Source organism: Embiotoca jacksoni, unplaced genomic scaffold (genome assembly GCF_022577435.1).
Source record: "Embiotoca jacksoni isolate LCO1_2020_lvr unplaced genomic scaffold, fEmbJac1.0.p SCAF_10, whole genome shotgun sequence".
In the NCBI taxonomy this organism is placed as follows: Eukaryota; Metazoa; Chordata; class Actinopteri; family Embiotocidae; genus Embiotoca; species Embiotoca jacksoni.
Genome location: NW_027185230.1, coordinates 18,550,052 through 18,570,523, shown reverse-complemented (window position 1 = coordinate 18,570,523; position 20,472 = coordinate 18,550,052). Strand labels below are relative to the sequence as shown.

The window sequence follows — 20,472 nt, the reverse complement described above, 5'->3', positions numbered from 1 at the left end:
ACTTCACTAGTCTTAATTATATTTATTTTCTTAAATAGACTTTTTTTTTTTTTTTTTTTTTTTTTTTTTTTTTTTTTTGCTGCAAAAGAGCTTCGATTCCTGTTAAATTTTGTAAAGATTATTGGTTATTGTTGCAATGTACCACTGATGATGCCGATATGATGCAACATGTTTTTAAAATACATACTAGACAGTTGATGCCTCCATTTTCACCCAAATGCCTAGAAACAAACCCTTGATGTTGGATGAATCGTTGTTCTCCCAGAAGGACTGATACTCTGATATTTTCTCTGTTTCCAGGTTGAACGAGCTCACCAGGTGGCCATGATCCTCGACCCACAGCTCAAGCTGCGTTCAGTGCCGGCCTACCAGCATGAAGACATCATTTCCCGTGCGTGCGAAATGGCTGCTGACAACAGAGATGGAGGTATGACGGGTGGTGGAGGTTCAGGTGGCGAGGAGCGGGACACCGATGGCCCACCCACCCCTAAAATAAGCCGTGTAGAGGGCAGCGGGAAAAATGGCGGCTCCTCAAGGGGGAACTCCTCATCCTGCACGGTGTCTGGTAACGATGAGAGTCAGAGCCAAGTTAGACAAGAGATTTTTCAATACCTGGCCGAGCCTCTTCTCCAGGGTACACCTGATCTCTTCCAGTACTGGTGCTCAACGGTGGGGGAGAAGTTCCCCAGGCTTTCTCGCCTGGCGCTGTGGCTCCTGGCGGTGCCGGCTGTCGGCATACGCAGCGAGTGCGTGACTGTGTGCGAGCAGAGCCTGGCGATGAAGAGGAGGCAGCAGGTTACCGCCGAGGAGATGAACAAACTCATTTTCCTTCGCTCTAACATGGGCTAGAAGAAAAAACCCAACCAACCCTAATCAACCAAACATTCACCTCCAACCAATGAATCATGACTATTATTTATATACTGTAGGTTTAGACCAACTGTAAACATAAATGTGTATGGACACTGAATACTTCTCAGATATTTACAGAAAAACTCACATTGTAAAGGTTTCAAACACCCATAAAACAATACAGCTTATTGCATATTTTGTATGGAGAAAGGACTGTTGTAAAGTACTTTGGACAAACTAAAGGGGTGGAACGGTAACTCTCAAAAGACTGACCTGTTTGGTACGCTGCCCTCGGTTTGGGATGCACACGTAAATATGATAAGTTTGGTCTTGTCGTAGCCAGTGATTTGAATTCCTCCAGCCTAATAACTAAACTACTACCAGGCTATAATGCTGTTATTCTCACTGGATGGCAACCTTTTCAGGTAAAGTCAGCATTCATTGCTTGAAGTTACCGTCATAAACCTCTGAAAACAATCCTACAAGATCACAGTTTTGATTTTAAGTTTGCAGTAGTTACTCTTTTCAGAGGTGTATGACAAAAAAATAATCAAGTGGTGATTCTTCACTGCCGTTGCACCTCTGACAATTAAGTGCACTAGGTTTATGATTTTTTTTTTTATTTTTTTTATCACTTATCTCTAAAAAAAAGAATATTTTTCAATACATTCAACTACGGACAGGTAACTGAGAGCCAAATCATTGCAGCTAATTTGACAGTGGCCTCGAAATGTAGCTGTGGATGATTTACATCTACTGCATGAATTTTTATTTTTTCATTCAGTAGGTTAAAAAGTCATTCGGTGATTTATTTTCTCTCTGGAATTAACTGCAGAGGGGTTATCGCTGCGAGATAACTCGACCTGCTAGACTTGCCGACAAGAGCTGAAATTCTTTTCTTTGCAAAGTTTTTGTTGTACGTTACAAAGAGGAAAGCTTCACATTAGAGCCTGTCTGTGGTCACTTTTAATACATAAATCAAACTCAGCTTCACAATATTGGAGCTGGATTGCACCCTGAAGGAAGGAATCGCATGTTGGACGATAGATTGCATCGTCCTTTTAAAATTTTGACAGTACGAGCGAACTTACATGTTAGTAAAAACACAATAATGCCAATAGGAGGCCATTTTGATTTGCTTTATGATAGTTTCCAGCGCCGGTAATTTCAGGAATACCACATCAGTTAGCTGAGTGACAGGAGACACCTACGATCAACTGTACGTTGCATCAGTGCACTTGGTTTTGTTTTGTCCTCAATAAACAGCATTAATGTTATTAGCAATCAGTTTGGTAAGCGTGTAGGCAAGATTTTAATTCATAATAATTGCATAAATCTGTGTGCATGTGTGTGTGAATATATACGTGTATGCTTAGTTTTTCAAGCTCAAGTAGTCCATAGGAAACTTTATTTATTATTCCTTCATCATTTATCATTCTAATACAAACATTGTCTTCCTAATGTGAGCGACAAATTTCCATTTGTGAGGCAATAAGCTTCATCACAGGGCATAGTTTCCAACTTTATCTGACTGTTCTCATGACATTCACACAGGTAATTATTGACAGTAAATTATTTTTATGCTTTGTGAAATCAAGTGGAATTTTCTCAGGAACGAGCACATCCGAGCAGGCACCGCCACTTTTCCTCACTATACCGAAAAAAGAAACCAAACTGTGACCTCAACGCCGAGGTTTGTACTGAACCGTGACTTTTGCGAAACGTTCCACCCCAAATAGAGTTAGTGCCACTTGCAACAAACGAGAAAAAAAAAAGAAACACTGAGGGTTTATTTTTTACAGGATGAAACAAATTCTGCCAGTGCATCCGCTAAAGTCGACACCTGCATGCTCATGAAGTCAAGTTATTTATTTTTTTATGAATTCTAGTATACATTTACTTGAGCTAATACCTCCTAAAATGACTTGGATGAATGGAAGATATGCTGTAAAATGTGTTTGTTGCCTCTGGTACTAATCAGTCAAGTACTAGTTTGCTATCTCTGTTTTTGGGCCTTAAGTCTCTTTCATGCGATCACCTTAAACCCTTCAGTCAGAGCCAACATCATGCCTTTATATTGCTGTTCAATGGCCTTCTTTTCACCATCTTTTCTAAAGCTTCTAGTTTTGTTCTCTTTATCACTTTTAGACTCAAAGGGACTCTATGGCTGAGGGTTGCAAACAGTGCCCTCTAGTGGCCAAATGAGAACTTTCTTTTTTTTCTTTTCTTTTTTTTTTCATGGACAACTGTGGTATTTTAACAAGTGCTTTATTCCTGTGTTCCCAAGTTTTAACAAGGTTGAATTAATTTAGCATGAATGCTTTTATTGTTATCTCTTAGATCTTAAAGCAGGTCGGTAATCATTTTTAATAACGTATCAAAACATAAGCATCCAATGTATAAACTGACTGAGTACAAATGACAATAGCACACCTTTTATTGGAGTTATGCAGAAAGAAATATCAATACTGATACTGTGATATGAGACTCATTTGAATTTTGTTTATGCTGTTTGTGGTGCAGCTTGAACTGTGTGTGTTGATCCTGAAGGTTGCAGTGCAGTCAAGTGATTTAACTGCGTAATGTTTTGTTTTTGCGACATGCTACATCACCTGCTCCTTATTCAAATACGAACACAAGTAGTCATAGATAAAAACAAAAATTAAAAAAAAAAAAAATCACCTTATCATTACATTACCTAAAGTAAATCTACTTCTCTATTTTTTTTTTTGTCTTTGCTTTGGTGCAACTTAAGGTACTGACGTACAGTATTACATTCAGGCCCTGTGAACTTTCATTCAGATGCCATTTCAGCCAAAGCCTACATGGTGGATATTTCAATCATCCGTTTCCTGTTTCAGTGTGACCACGGTTCACCTTTGTTCAACTTTGGTCCGACAGAAATGCATTTTCTGGCCTCCGAGATAACATCCATGCGTTTTTCTAACGCTTTGTCGCCACCTTGTTTTGTACAATGTACACTAGTAGACTTAAAAACTGCCTCATCACCCGAATAGTGATCAATATTTGTTCATGAATGAAGTCGGAATTGTGACATTGCATCTTTTTTTTCGAGGATGACGACAGGGCAGTTTTCTGAAGCGTAAGGTTAATGGGACCGTTACCGTTTAGGTTGTGAAGAAAAATGGCAAAAAGATTAGAGGGCATCTGGGTGAGCAGAATGAGCATGAGTGGAAAGCAAAAATATCAGATTATTGGGATCTTTTCAGTTCTCAGAAATACATTAGTTTTTACTTACATAATGATATTTGTGGCATTAAAGATATAAAACACAAATGATTTCAATTAAAGGTCGAAGGCTCTGCATTACAAGCTGTTTCACAAATACATAAGAAATTGACTGTAGCCCTCCTTACCTCTAAGCTTTGATTTCATAAATACTTTTCTCTCCCTAATGGTTTCTTAAAATGTCTGATGTGTTTTTCTTATATATTTTGGTAAAAAGAGAAAAATGGCTGTAAATTGTATTTAAATTCATTTTTAAGTATCAATCCAATGTTTTACCTCAGTACTCAGAAGGTAGTGATGTAACTTAAAGATCGCAAATCAGATGTTCATATAAAATTTAGCTTCAGTCAAAGACATAGTCAAAATACTGTACATTGGTTTGTGCTTTCAACGGTGATCCTCGACTGAACTGATGAAGGGATTTTTTCTTACAGTTTTTAAATAGGTATTTTCAATAGGATATGCTCTGGGACAAAATGCCATGGTTGACATAATGATGTCAACTTAATTTTAGTTGGAAATAGCATTCCTTTTGTTGATTAAATGAGAATTATATCTAAGATATGCATGCTTTTAATAAGAGTACTGATATATAATGTTATAAGCCAGTGTTTCTCATCAGATGGAAATAAATCATATTGGCTCTGAGTTAATGTTACTTTAGGACACTCGAGAGTCAGATAAGCAACCCAGACTGTATTTTAACCGTTTAAGGTGGGAGTAGCGAAGATGATCATGGGTTGGTGTTTATGGGTTGACATCATCCATTTTCAGAGGATGTATTATGTAAATACAAGAGAACTGCTGTTTTTATGCCACAAGGGGGCACCTTCATTTCAGAGATCAAGTAGGGAGCACCAATAACATTATACCTCTTTTTTCTACAGTAGCATTTCAAAAGGTTTTGATATAATAAAAGACTCAACTTAGATACTGTTACTAGTAAACTGAAATCAGCTGTAAGTTTTATTTTGTTTCAGGATTTTAACTTATTCAGATAATAAAAGTTCAGTTTTAAAATGTGGTATAAGAATGCTAACTTGGAGATTTGTTCTGTTTAACTCTGGATTATAGTCTGTATTATCAATTCAGGTTAAGAAATTAGTGTTGCTTTCATCCTATTTTACAGGCATTACTTCCTTTTTATACTCTGCTAAAATGCAAAAAATACGTTGGATTCTATTCATTTTGTCTTTTTATCGCACTTTGGCAGCAGATTCCTGTGTAGATTCAGATCTGAGTTGTCTTATTAGTAAACCTAATTTATACTTTTGTAGCAACACTATTTTTATATAATGGCAAAGAAAGGGTTCAGTGTCTTTTTTTTTTTTTTGGGTTTAGTTTTTCCTGTGTCATATATGACAGCGCTGTTCAATGTTTCTTGAATAACATTACCCACTGTAGTATGTTATGTGTGAATAAACTCCAAATCTGTGTCAAACTGTGGTGTGCATAGAGAAATGACAGCTGACCGTATGAGTGTGTTTAGAGAAATAGTTAAAGGACTTGGAAAGCAGTGGTGGAAGGTAACTAAGCACAACCCTATTTCCAAAAAGGTTGAGATGCTGTAAAATGTAACTAAAAAAAACAATGCAATGAGTTGCAAATCATGTAAATCCATATTTAATTTATAGTAGAGCAAAGACAACAAATTACACTTTGAAAATGACCAATTTTTTTTTATTGTTTTATGAAAAGTATGCATTCATTTTGAATTTGATGCCAACAATATGTAATGTACATACATAACAGGATGTTATAATAAATACAATTGTAAAGAATTTGGGGATTTCATCATCTAAAATCATAAAAGATTAAGAGTACACAAAGAAATCTCTGTACGCAAGGGACCAGGCCGGAAATCAATATTGGATGGTGGAGCTCTTCAGGCCCTCAGCTGGCACTGCATTAAAAACACACCTAATTCTGCAGTGGAAATCACGGCATGGGCTCAGGAGCACTTCCAAAAAACCCATTGTCTGCGAAGACAGTTCATCGCTGCATCCACAAATGCAGATTCAAAATCTATAATGCAAACAAGAAACCAAAAATAAACATGATTCAGCATTTGCTGCCACCCAGACAATGTGGTTTTCAGGGAAGGCCTCGCTTTTGCTTCGCTTTCAGCAAAACGGCGCCAAACCACCTTCTACACAAATTACAACAGCCTGGGTGCTTAACTGGCCTGCCTGCAGTCCGGACCTGTCACTCACTGAAAAGACTTGGCACATTATGAACAAAAAATAAAATAAAAGAGACCCCGAAGTGTTGAGCAGCTGAAATCCTATATTATGCAAAAATAGGACATTTCATTTGAACAACTCCAGAAACTGGTCTCCTCAGTTCCCAAACCTTTGGAGTCTTCTTTAAAAAAAAGAAAGAAAAAAGAAGTGATGCACCACAGTGGTGAACACCGCTGGCCCGACTTTCTGGAAACGTGTTTTCGGGATCAAATTCAAAATAAGCATGTAATTTCCAAAAAACAAGAACATTTCTCAGAATCAACATTGGATATGTTGTCTTTGGTCTATTTTCACTTAAATGAGTTTACATGATTTGCACATCATTGCATTCTGTTTTTATTAATGTTTTACACAGCGCTGCAACCTTTTTGAAAATGGGGTTGTACATTTACTCATTTTCAGTATTTCCGTTTGACACTATTTTATACGTTCACATTACTACATTTATTGAATATAGTATTTTCTATTCCACAATTATAATTTTTTACTTTAGTTTTAGGATGAAGATTTGACACACGGGTGCAAGCTTTGAATTTGGTTTTTTTAAACTGTAGCTTTCAACCTTTTTCACAAGAGATCTCTAAAAGTTGTTAACAGTTCCACTAAATAGATTTTTTTTTTTCCTCAATCTAAACTTCACACATGGTTTCATTTCAATAAATGTTCAGATGATCTGATATTTCATAAAAAAAAAAATCAAAGATTAGAGAAAAAAAAAAGTGAAAAAAATGTTTTTATCTGAACTTTGTTTTTCTTCCTTCCTCTCTTCCTCAGATTTATCTGCTGTCACTGGATATAAAACTGGATATAAAGTATAGTTCAAACCAGCTTCACCTGCAGCAGCTATACAACAGTAGCCTGAAACTTACACACTGATGCTTGAAAATATAACCTTTGTCATATATGGGAGTAAATCAGTCAAAGGTACCAAACCAGTGCTTTCACGTTAATACTTAAGAGTAGAAACATATGTACCCAAGTAAGGTTTTTCATGCAGTACTTTACTTGTAGTGTTACTTTTACATTACTGTATTTCACTGAAGGATCTGAATATTTCTTCTACCGCTGCTGGAAAGTAATTCGATCCATAAAGTCGTCCCTCCCTTGGAAGTGTATATTTAAGCGCTTGAGTAAAATTTAATTAAACAGCTATTTCAGATAAAAGTAGGGGTTCAGTAAAAATGTTTAGAAAACCTGCTTCTGTGTTTGTCAGGCCTGAAAACTTGAGACGATATTTGGCCATATTCCTGAAAAATGAGGCTAGTTGCTTATTTTCAGTATGAATGAGAACTCCCACCCAGAGAGAAATGAAGCACAGCTTTTCACAGTGGCTGAGGAGGAGGAGGAGGAGGAGGAAGAGGAGGAGGGGGGCTCAAATACATGTAGGAGGGGAAGGAGGCCTTATATAAGAAAAGAGCGACTGGAGACTCGCATGGGGAGTGAATATACAGAGGCTGCTTCGAAGTGCGTGCAGGGGTTCCCCAGGGGCTACGGATAGGGCGAAAGAGCGAGCAAGTGTTCGTCACAGCCTGCTGTCCTGCTTCCTCCTCTCGCACCCGGGTCAGTGCGCCCCCGAGGTGCAGCAGCGGGCCGCAGCCATGCAGAAACACCCGTCTCCTCTGTTGCTCCCGACATGAGGGGCTGCCTACCAAAGCCTAATTTGCAGCACATGCGTCCAAGTTTGCCTCCCCCGCTCTTCCTCGAGCGCCCCACCAATCCCCTGGCACACACACACACACACACACACACACACACACACACACACACACACACACACACACACACACACACACTTTCCTCCACACCTCACTGCTGAAGGTGACGTTTTTCCACGAGCTATTACTACACTGACATGCTAAGTTTGTTTTTGCTTACGGCCCCTCATTTTCAGTCATTTAAAAAAGAAAAATGTTGGGAAAACAACCCACCCTTTGGACAATTGCTTCCGTTTTGTGGAAGTTGCAACTCAGCTTTTTTTCTCAAGGAAAGTAAGCAGTAAGTTGGCTGCGTTATGGGCTGTCAGCACACGCAAGCAAATGTCATGCTAAAAGAAAGTCAGATGTTTTTTCAGTGCAGCCAACTTTCAAAATGATCAATTTGAACTGTGATAAATGGAGCAGCAGACACATCTGAATGGGGTTCCCTCTGTATATCAGTGTGTTAACACTAGGTGTCAGTATGGGGCTTTTTTTTGTCTCCAAGTTTACAACCAAGGATACCCTGCACAGCACAATGCAATCCAGAAAGATAGCAGCACCAAAATAGGACGGTAGAAAAATGAGGCAAATTTGGATTGTAGACTATTATATAGACCGGGAGTTGCTTTTATTGAGTTTACCACTTTTATGGAAGCTAACATGTGAAGCCGAGCCGTTTGGGGTCGAGCTGAGGTTTGCATCAAGTGTCCATCAACTACTCTGAAACTTTGAATGCTTAAATTCTGGGCTGAGTGTTCGTGTTTAACCACTTCAGTGAGAGAAGATGAACTGACACTTAATTGTGCTGCTGTCTTTGAGTTTAGTGCAAGTTTAGTGTTATTGCCTTGTAATGTGCAAGATGTGTAGAAATATATAAGGTCATATTGGCTGCTTTATCACAGCAAACATTTTCCAATGGTGCATCTAGGGTTAGATTATGTTGTATGCACGACACAGAATGTAAAAACTATTTTATATTCCTAAATATGGGTCATATGGAGTTTTCTCGAGTACCTGACAAAAAAAACAAAAAAAAACCTGACTGCAGGAAAACAGTTAACCTCTGACCCCCTCTTAATGTTGACCACCTGTATTGCTTTCACTCTCTTTCATCTGTGTTCATGTTAAGTTTTTCCCATTAAATAAATGAAGCTCATGGAGCTGATCGCTTTGCTTGACCCAGTAAGACACATGTAGCCGTCCAGCTACAGACCACAGTATCAGAGAAAGTCCTTAGACTTCCTTTTGCCCTTGGCTGTTACACAACCAAAAGAGAGGCTCCCAGGTTTCATTTTCCAAGCCCAAATAAGGTGGTGCCATGCGGCTTTGCTCCCACCTCTGGCATTGACAAGGTTGGCACCTTCACCCCTGCCCAACCAACGGCCATCACAGCTGTCGCGACTTGTCTGCTCAGTGAGCATCGGAGGGACAGGGAAGGACAAGCGGAAGGAAGTGTTCTCATCCTCCTCTCCTTGTCCTGTATGGAGGACCCGGTGGCACCGGCACTGTAGTTTCTCCTGCTCAGCAGGTGCTGACTTTGATCAGTAGTGACGTGAATGTACAGAACTGCCAGGGCGCATCCACCCAGTTGCTGTCAGGTGTCGTTCCCGCTAACACTCCACCTAGCCCCTGACCTCACAGGCACCCGGTGCGCCGGTCCGTCCGCCTGCCTGCTCTGCTCCCTCTGCACACCTGCGCAGACACATGCACGCACATCATTGACTCTCATTCAAGTCCTCCCACAGCCGACCGAAAAGATTTGGCGGCTTCTCGTGCACCTCTCGAAACTCCCGTGTTCTGCCCGAAGCCATGAGATGCAAAATGCTGTGAACAGCTCCGACTCGATCCGTTCACTGGCACACGAGCAGCGCGTCCGTCGTGTTGCTCAGATGTAGCAGCGCGATCACATCACCAACACATGTGCAGTCTGTAAAGTTTATTATAAGGAATTTCACTGCCTTTGAATATTTGATGTCCAAGTCAGACTCATGACATGAAAATATGACATTTGACCCGTGGCTTGAGGAAGGCCCGTGTGGTCGCTGTGAAAAAGGAGGTCAAGGTTAAATTTGCTCCGTGGATATAAATAGTCCTTTCAGATGTCCCCCTGATCTCACCATTATTATTTATTAATCATCGTCATGATCTGGGGAGCACATCCACTCCCATTATGCAGCTTCAGACAGCTTCAGACAATGACGAGAGGAGGACAAATGTTAGACCCTCACAACGAAGCCCATATGTTTTTGGGGTTCAGTATAAGGGGCCTGTTTGTTTTGTGTGAAGACGTCATTGCTCTTCTGTTAAACTGCTCCATCCAGGATTGCTGACACTGGTCTTTACAACCATTGTTGCAGACAGGGTGAATCAGTGGTTGTCTTTTTCACACAACTCTGTCTTTTGTCAAATATTTTCCTTCATTGACATAATTTCTGTATTCCACAAGTTAATTTGCACTTAGAGAACCTCAAGCTTGACAAGTAACATTGCACATACCTATAACAATGTGCCATTTGGCTGTGAAATTATTACAAAATGTCAGAAGTTGAAAATAATCAACTCCTCTGTCTTGGCTCATTATACAAACGGTTCCGTCTGTTGCTCTTTTTCTTTTTTCTTTTTTGGATGTAATTCTTCTGTAGTGTCCATACAGTCTTCAACTGCACAATCATTTCACCTTTTGCTGCACCTTTCAAACTTCTCCTCCCTCAAATGAGTTGTTACACACAGTGCCGAGGGCTGTGTTGACAGCTCGCCAAGCTAAATCACCTCCCATGTACTTTTACAACATGGGGAATTTACATCAAGTTCATGACCTCACCCTCCACCACTCGTCTCTTTCCTTCCGGTTTTAGCAGTCTGTCATCTTCTCTAATTGTTGCCCAACGATGCAAACAAGCAATTTAAAAAGCTTCAACTTTGCTGTCATACTTCTGATCCTGCAACATTTCTGTTATGTCTGATTTCCTCTTTCTAGATAAATGAGTTAACTCTTTTATTTAGGAATTGCAGACATGAAGAAATAGCATCGAATTTTTGTTTTGTTTTTTGTTATATGTATATCTCTCACATCTGTCTATTGAAAATGGATTTAGAGCCAGGAGACCTTTAGCTTCGCTCATCACAAATACTGGAAACAAGAGAAAGCAGTTGGCCTGGCCCTGTATGCATATTCAGTTTCAGTCTGTGCATTATACTCAGCAGGAAAGCAAATGAGTGTACTTCCCAAAATGTCAAACTATTCCTTTTATGCCTGCATCGTTTTAGTCTGTAGGATTTTATGATTCATGATTTGTTTGTTTCACTGTTTCTTAGTGATAGTTACCGATCTGTGTCACTTAAAAAAAAAAAAGGCTGCACAAACAAAAATTAATCGGAGGGTGGAAAAAATATGAATGAAATATTAAATATTCCTTTGAAGGTTATTTTATTTATTCTATATATTTTTATTTGCTTACTTCCTTTTGTTTGTCTTGTGCTGGGATGGAAAGTTCATCAAAGAATACTCGAATGTCTTCTTTTTTTTTTCCTTTTATTAATTGAAACATTCGTGTCACGTGATCTGAAGATAACACAGTCGTGAGGTGACAGTATTATTTTGGGAATAACTTCCTCATGGTGGCAGTCATCATGTAAGTATATTGTTCTACCCAATTTTACGGCATTCAAATTGTATTAAAAACCTTTTAAATCTGTTTTATTGCCGCATGTCACGGCCGTGTTGTTGGGATACTGACCTCAGTTTTAAAAGAATTATCTTTGTCCACAGGACAGCCCAGCACAGCTTGCCCTCCATGCTTGGCTCGTTGCCAGTTAATGGCATGCGAGGCGTTGCTCTGAAGCTGAGGTAAAGAAAGTGCGTTTTTAATGATTTAGCATTGAGTGCCTTTCTCTTCTATATTCCATCATCTCATTTCCATGATTTGTAACTACTTGGTGGCTGGAATTATTCCTCAGGGAAAATAATTCCTTGGCACAGAAGCCGACACTCAATTGAAAATACACACTGGGCAATTTTAATTTAAGAGGATACTGAAAAATGACCCATTTATTAAGCCTGTTTGATAATCAAAGCTAATGGATCATTTCAATTTTCTTAACTCTGCAAATGCTAAAAGGCTGCTTGTGTCTTGTAATTTGGAAATGTGAAATGAGGGGATTTATAATTAAATGGAAGTAAGCTTTTGTGATCGTAAAGCCTAATTGTTTGAGTTATTTTATTTTCAAAAGAGCAATTTTTCCTCCCCGTCCCCCATTGTAATGATTCAGGATAAATGGGTGCTTCTACACATATTAACCTTTTAAAAATTGTTCCCATCACTATAGAATTGCTTTACTGCCATAAAGAACAGATTACTATGCAGCCGGAGATCTAAATCTCCCACAAAGTGTCTCAAATCTGGAGAAAACACAGAAGCACCCAAGGGCATTACAGGTGCATCATGATGACGCACGCCACTCATCAGTGTCCTAGTCCTCCACAATGTCATTCCAAACTGAGGGGAAAAAAGGAGCTTCTGGAATGTGTTCAGTGAGGCAGGCTTGTTTACTTCTCCCTTTCCTTACTCCTCCTAATTCTTTCTGGCATCCTTTTCCCTCTCACTCCTTTGTTTTGATAGAAGCCAGTGTCCTATTGTTGGAAATGAAAAAGACAAGTTGATTGATCATACTGGGGGGTATTGATCAATCTGATCCTCTGCCGTGACCCTTGACCTTCCGATTGACAGCAGCCTCTATAATGAGGCCTTAGAAAGGAGACGGTGGGATAGGGGGTTTTGGGAGGGGCATCTGTGGGGAGAAAAAGAAACCCAAGGGGATGGGTAGAGTACACGCTCACGGCCCAATCAACTTGGTGCCATTGTTACATCCAGTGGCCTCAATAACCCCAATTTGCATAATCGGCTTTTGCATTGTTTGGCCCAGACACATTAAGGTGCGGCGTTGCATTGTTGCCTGAAAATCAGCACGTGCCCATTGTTTGCTCATCTCCATGTAGCATTATGCATTGTTGACTTATGCTGCAGCATGTGTTTTTCTGCTTACTGACTTTAGCATTGTACTAAGCACATTGCTCTGAATGCATTATGTTTCCTTTCCCAGCACCCTAGTGTTTACAGTGCCAGAGTACTGTTTATGTACTCAACAAATCACTTTGATTGCTTACAATACACCACATTGACCGAAGACCATAAGCTATATGTTCTTTACAAAGTCTGCTGCATTTTGTTAACGGTGTTTGCCGACCGCATTCTCAGGCATTCCTGCCATTTTTTTCTCTTGCTTACAGTCGTTTGAGGACCACACCTCTACTTTGAGATGTTGTCCTTTGGCATTAGCACATTATACACTGAGAAACGCATCCTACCAACCAACCAACCAACCCACAAACAGGTGATTGCAAGTCAAAAACACACATTGTATTCAACACAGGCTTCCACCTACTCTCGTACTCTCGCTAGTTCTATTTTTGCTCACAAGTAAAACACACCTCCATCAACCATGTACAATCCATTCAAACACAGTCAGACAAACAAACACTGGTGTGCAGACATGCACATGCATACACACATACAGTACAGTACAGGACACTGGTGCCACTCTGTGAATTTGGTGCTTTATGAGCATTTGGCACATAGTTTTTCTTTTATTGCTCACTTTAGTGTAAATATTGCTCTGCCAATAAAAACACAGCCTGAAAGATATTGAGCAGCAAGGCTTGGTTATATTAATAAATCAAAAGGTTAAATAGGGGTGAAGCATTGGAAAGTGCTCACAAGAGATACTTGAGAGAATATTGACTTTGTTTACGAGTCCTGGTGTCGGGCTCGTCCAAGTTTTGACAGTCTTTAATTTAGTTTTAAACATTATTGCACCCGGGGCTTAGTAGGACATAGGAATGTCCATATTTAGTGTTTGTATTTAAAATTGCTATCTTACGATGCAGCGCAAAATGATGGACAGTGATGCAGGTGTTTTGCTTTGGTAAACCAAATTGTTCTCAAAAATCCTTAACTACAGATTTGAAATACAGATTTCAGATATCCTTATAAATCTGTGTCTTCAAAAAGAAAAGTTATGGTTTGTGGTTTAATTAAATATCTACAAAATGTTCGGTTTTGGACAGATTTGGGGGTTAAAGACCATTAAATATTGTCTACATTGTGTTCAGCCAAAATTATGATTATTACTCATTTATTTACTTTTTTTTTATTGCCAACTTTGTCTGTTGATTGGGTTTATCTGATCTTTTTTTTTTTTTCACAAAATCAACTAGCTGTTTAATGAAAATGGACAGATTACCAGTAACCTTAAAGGTGAAAAATAAATTCATGCAAAAATTTTCGTGTACATACCATGGATAAAGAAATGTCCTTTTTGCACTACTTAAAAGCTCCAAATTTCCCCTTCTATCAGGTTTCCTAATTTTCTTAAACCTGGCCTGTTTCGACCTCTTCTTGACAGCTGTAGCTGTTAAAAGGACTTGCTGTAGTGTGCTTCGGTGTACAACTCTTAAAATGCCATAACACAATTTACAGTCTTTTTCTTGCAAGTAAAGAAAGGAATATTTGAGTTTAGTGTGTAAATCTAATGCTGAAAATTCACTAGTGAGAAACAGGGAATGGGTGTTGCAAGGATTTGCTCTTTGCACTCTCTTCCTCAAACCTTTCCTTGCCTTAAAGCAAGTCGTCGGTCACCCTAAATGTTTTTTAATAAGCCATTTTTCTTCCAATGGGCCATATCCCATTCACTTTACCCAACATTTTTCCAGTAATGCTCACCCAGATGGATCAGACTACCTCGAGCAAACAGTTCCAGAAATCTTCCAAGATATCCTTATTTCTTTCTTGGAAAGCATTCAGTTTCAGCCATCGTTTGGTGAACCTGGGGGGAATGTGCCAAATTGTTGTCAGTCCTGGGGGTTTGATGCCTCCACCTGGTGAATACCACTGCAGAAACCAGTCTACTTTGTGTTTTTATGGACAAGCGTCACTGCAACTGTATTTCAAGTAGGCAGGCTAATGAGCTTTTTAACCATCTCCATATGGACGTGCTCTACAGTCTAGACGGAGGGGCAGTAGTGGTGGTAAGCGGTGGTGTGCTGACTGTGCCGTATTCTGCACCCCTGGACATATAATTCTTCCCCACAAGCAGTAGAGTTAAACCAAGGGCAAGCCTTGGTGGCTGTTGGGGACCCATAATGGGTTATTGTTTACCACACAGCTCACAACAGCAGCTAAAATCCAGGATGTGAAGATGATGAGGAACACAGTGCTCATGCACATTGACATATGTAGGCAATAATGCTCCGTATGACCCTGTATTTACTTAAGTGTCCAACTGAAACATGTTATTTTTATTTTGTGAGTCCTGTTGAACTATTTCAAACTTTATATTGCTTGATAGTTCACGTATGATCACGAGCCAAGTGTTAAACATTTTTTCCAGACATGGACAATGCACAAAGAACACTTTCTGCCACCTTCAACTCTCCAAAGCCTTCATTTACATCATTCTGGAGTCATCTGATGACCATAAAATCAGGACATATCAGTGACAACACCGTGCAGTTTGATCAGTTGCATGAGAACAAGACATTTGTGATCACAGAGAAAGTCATCAGTTTCACCAATTAAAGCCAAGTGAACTGCATCAGCAGCCTCATTTGTCAAATAAATATACCCGTTCAGCCCCACAGTTTACCAGGTGGTGGTGTCGATCAACCATTAAAATAAAATAGCATGAAAAAAAATAATATTTTTGGCATCAAATTGTGGACGGCAAACATCTACTCGATGATCTCAAAATAAAAGAGTAGACATCAAACTTCAGAGATGTGAACAGTATTTTCAGCTGCGTCTGTGTTGCTCAGTCTTAGTTGTTCTGAAAACCCCAAAAAACCAAAAATAAATAAATATATATATACAACATTTTATAATGCAGTTGTGACCAATTTATCTTGCGCTGGTTAGACTTCATTAGTAGTTATATAAACGAATCAGCTGCTGTGTGACTAGTTATGATTAAATATAGCAAGTCAAGCACTTTTTTAAAATTTTTTATTTAAAGTGTTTTTGTGCCTTAAAAATGCTTTGTCAACTTAGTGTACAACTTAGCTGACTAATAAATGATGTTGCACTTGGATAAAAGAAGATGAAGGGACGGACTAAAGGGTTAGGGAAGATCGGGACAACAACTCTAGAATGTAATATATCATTGCATTATGAAGCAAATACACTCAGAAGAGATTATTAAATTAGAGACATAAAATTAGGACATAGAGTTAATTTTTCCTTCAATACTGTGATCTACTATCTGCCTTATGGCAATTCAATTTGCTCTGAGGGATTAATATAAATTAAACAGGCAATTCACATGGAATAAAATCAAATAATTTACATCAACGAAGTATCCTAATATATACATTTTATGTTTCATACAAGACAGTAATCTGCCCACTCCCTGCCATGAATATACCGTTCTGCCAATACTCTGATTGTGTTTTGTTGATCAAACCATAACACAATAGCAGTCTCTATTTTCCGTTTCCATATATCTTATGCCACCATCCGGCTGAACTGGCTGTCCTTCAATGCTAAGCGCATATAAATGACAGCTGTCATAAGCATTAGAAGAGATTAAACCTGATTTATGTGAGTATATACATTTTCTGTAATCTTTGCTATATTCTGCTCAAAAGTAACAAACAACACCTCCATATCGGTTCGCACATCTCTTCTTGGGAAGTGCTTTCTTTTTGACCGGGGGCTGTGCGTGCTAGTTTTCATGGACTCACTGAAAATTTGGACCTGGCATGTGTTTGTAGGTAGCATGGGATTATACTCTTAAGGGGCTTTAATGGGTATTCTGTAACGGCATTATATTTAGAAAGAGACACCACCTTACAAGGTTCAGGGCACTATTATGGAATCCGATTGTCACTACAGCTTTCCATTTCACATCTCTCGGCTACTCAGAATCGCCTCCATATTTACTGTAAACGCAAATCTGCATTATTCATTTATGTGTTAACATTGTTGACGCTCAAGTGTATATCATTTTACTCTACAGATCAGCCACACACCAAAAAAAATGAGGCAAAAGCATTTAGGTTTGCACTTTAGAACAGCCACAGTCACAGATTAAGCTGGATGCATTAATGGATTATAGGACAATGTTTTTTTCCTATTTGAATTGCACTTCTCTGCAGTCACTCGGCTGACGTAGCGGGATTATTGTACAACACTGAAACCACTTTTCTCCAAACAGAAGTGATAGGGAGACACTGACGGTCACAATCACCATGGGAGGACAGAGGAGCGAAAGTTTGACAATACTTATGTACTTATAATCATAATTGATGCCAAAAAAACATTTAAAAAGACAACACACATGCACATTTTTCTGCTCTGATGTATTGAGCTCTGTGTCCATGACACATGATCATATTTGACTCATTTTACCAAGCTGTTACTTTTAGATGGCACAAAGGTCATCTCCAAAAATTGAGAGGAAGAGGGGGAAAAAGTGTGTGCATGAATTCAGATATTGAATGCAGATTATCTTGATGTCATAATAAACTCGCAGGTAAACCAAGATCAATCTCTCCCAGATAGCTTTTATTCTACTTTACATATTATAATAGATGTTGGGATGTGCCCTTTAATGACCAACTGACTAAAGACAATCAAAAAAGACAGACAATGATTCAAGTACTTGGGAGTGTCTTGTATTTTCAGCTTGGTTAAAGACGCGACCAATTGTATTATAAGAATCTAATTCAATCACTGTTTTGGGTGTCTTTCCTGCCGGTTTTTCTCTGATGTGACATGCCGGCTTCAAAGGTTTGTGTTTTTCCAGTTGTTGACCCTGACTGACCTCAAACATGATGCTCTTCTGAAACCGGCATGGCGGTTTCTACTTTATGGTCTAACTCAGATTTGCGGTGGGATTTGCAGAATCGCACACGGGGGCTCTGTGACACCAACCATCACAGGTCATTGGGTTAAAATGGGATGTTGCGTTCCTGGACCATCAAATCCAGGAATAACTGGGAATCAGTCTGTTTAGAGAAGGAAAGATATTCTCTGCTTCTGTTTCTGACAAATGGTGGAGCCGGGGAGGCACATGGCTTGAACTTTGAGCATGGTGATTGGTCCATCCCCTGAGGGGTTGGATGGTGGGTGCAAGACTATACTAAAACAATTCAACTCAATCTCCTTGCATAACAGAGGAATGGTGAATGACCTTTATGTGAGCATGTTTCACACATAAAGGTCATTCATCCCCCCCTTCTCAAATCCTTGCAGTCTGCACATAGTGTACCAACCTGAAAGGATGCTGACTATAAGACATTAGGTCATCTTTTCTATCTTCAGCACCCCTGTACAGAGAGAGAGAGAGAGAAGGGGAGAGAGAGAGAGAGAGAGAGAGAGGCAGTCTGATCTTATGTGAAGAAGTGAGGAATGTAATTACAGGATCGGAGAAGTCTTTCACCTTCTGTCAGGATACTTTGGCACCGTAGTGGGTTTGCATTTCCATTTTCCTTCAGTCTTAACTTCTGATACACATACACTTTTGGAAAATCCACTTATATTGCAACACTAAAGTATTATGCAGATAACATTCAAAATTGTAACCAAGATTTAATTTGGTGAATTGAAAAATATAGGTAACTTAAAAAAAAAAAAAAAAAAAAGAGTATATATTTCAAAACCAATTGTTCATTTAAATCAAGCAATCTCCTGAGGATGAGTCATTTTTTGAGACGAGGTCCAAAACAAAAACTTCCAAAGAGAAGAGAAAAGTTGCCGCACCACCAGATCCGAGGGTAGAGCGTGTGCTAACAACCTGCCGTGTGAAGGTTTGGACACAAAGTCATCTGCTGTCTCCTTTGAAAAGATTTAAATTCGTGGTCCATGTGAAACTCTTTTGCTTGCAGCAACTTTCAAGGTCAAACACTTCTCAATATGTCAGTTCCCCCTGCTCCAGGCACAAAAGGAAATATGTGGCCCAAAGTCGCAACACCATATGTAGAAGAAAGCAAATATTTAACGTTTGTTCCCTTTTCTCTTTATGGTAGGTGGCAAGTGTTTTGGCCGTCTAAACACACATTTACAACAAACAACTGGAGGAGGACGGAGAGGAAACAATGACATTCCAGCTGACTGTCTCTATGGAAAGCCATTAAAGGTAAAGTCAGACTCTTTTCTGTGTCAAAATATCCTCAGAGTAACAGAAACAGTGAGCAAAGAACTGTTTTCATTTCTCTCAGCAGCTGAGACTTACGAAGGCTTTGCCGCCACTCTCAAAGGCTTACAAATGTCAGTTCAGTGTGCGGTTTTGAAATTCAGATCCATCACAAGCGACGGTCAGTAAACATCAGTACGTGTGAGTCGACCTGAAACTTAGAAATCCCTTCAACTTCTCATTTTCACATCCCTTTCACAAGAATCCTTTTATGTTAAAAGTCATTTGGGTTCAATTTAAAGTGGAATTAATTGAATTACCCACATTTCAATGACTGTGAACAGGTAGGCTCACATCAGCGCACGTATCTCTATTTTGTGGTTAAAAACATAAAGCTATGGCTTTTAAATCAGAAGAAGAATGGACATATGAGCCAACAAATTAAGTTAAGTAAATATGGGACCAGAACTGCGATGGCTTTGTCATTGTTCTCCTATTTTTTCTTTGATCTATTGCTTTCTTTATTGGGACATTACCTTAATGGGGGAAGGTGACTTTGATAGGACGGTTACCTTTATAAAATACATCATTCTTCACCAAAGTTATAACAAAGGTCTTTCCCTAAAAGTCAGTGAGTTGCCCAATAGTAGTTTTTTTGCATTGCGCAACTTTCTCTCTCTCTCTATATAAGTATAAACTATATTATATATTTATAGTCTATATAGTATATCTATATATATAACTGTATAAATATACATATATTTATATACTTATATCACTATGCATTGTTATATATATATATTTATAGTCGTGTATACAACTGGATTTTGCATTATTATGATATTTCAACTGCTTGATAAATAATGATAACCTTGAGGAGTGAACTCGTCATCCATCTGTGTATAATTTGAATGTCAGTGTCTTTAAAAAAGTAAGCAACCTCTTTCAGGAGGGATTTTCATTTTCAGGAGGGAACAACGCAGATTGTAATAATTCTTTCATGACTTCCGACTGCTTGGTTCTGGTCCTGTGTTGAGGACTTGTGGAAGTGTTGGATTGTTTAAATTGTAACCGCTAGAGGGATACATATACGCCTTCCAAACTCCGTAAACACCATCCTATCACTATGTGCCATAGAGAGAATTACCGTCAGAGAGTTGCCTACCTGTGTGACTTCCCACTATGAAAAAAACACAGCCCCGGAACATTTGAAACATGACTTGTTCTTTAAAAGACTTTGAGAG

The 20,472-nt window shown here is 39.0% G+C and overlaps 1 protein-coding gene across 4 annotated transcripts in view; it reads left to right on the top strand.

Moving 5' to 3' along the window:
• Positions 1-5,542, top strand: part of znf618 (zinc finger protein 618) — a 30,546-nt gene extending 25,004 nt beyond the window's left edge. For all 4 annotated transcript variants that reach the window (XM_069171569.1, XM_069171544.1, XM_069171561.1 and 1 more), the window contains one exon: positions 301-5,542. In XM_069171569.1, the coding sequence (XP_069027670.1) occupies positions 301-849 (549 nt within the window). In that variant the 3' untranslated portion in view covers positions 850-5,542. The remainder of the gene's footprint in view (positions 1-300) is intronic.
• Positions 5,543-20,472: the final 14,930 nt, after the last annotated feature.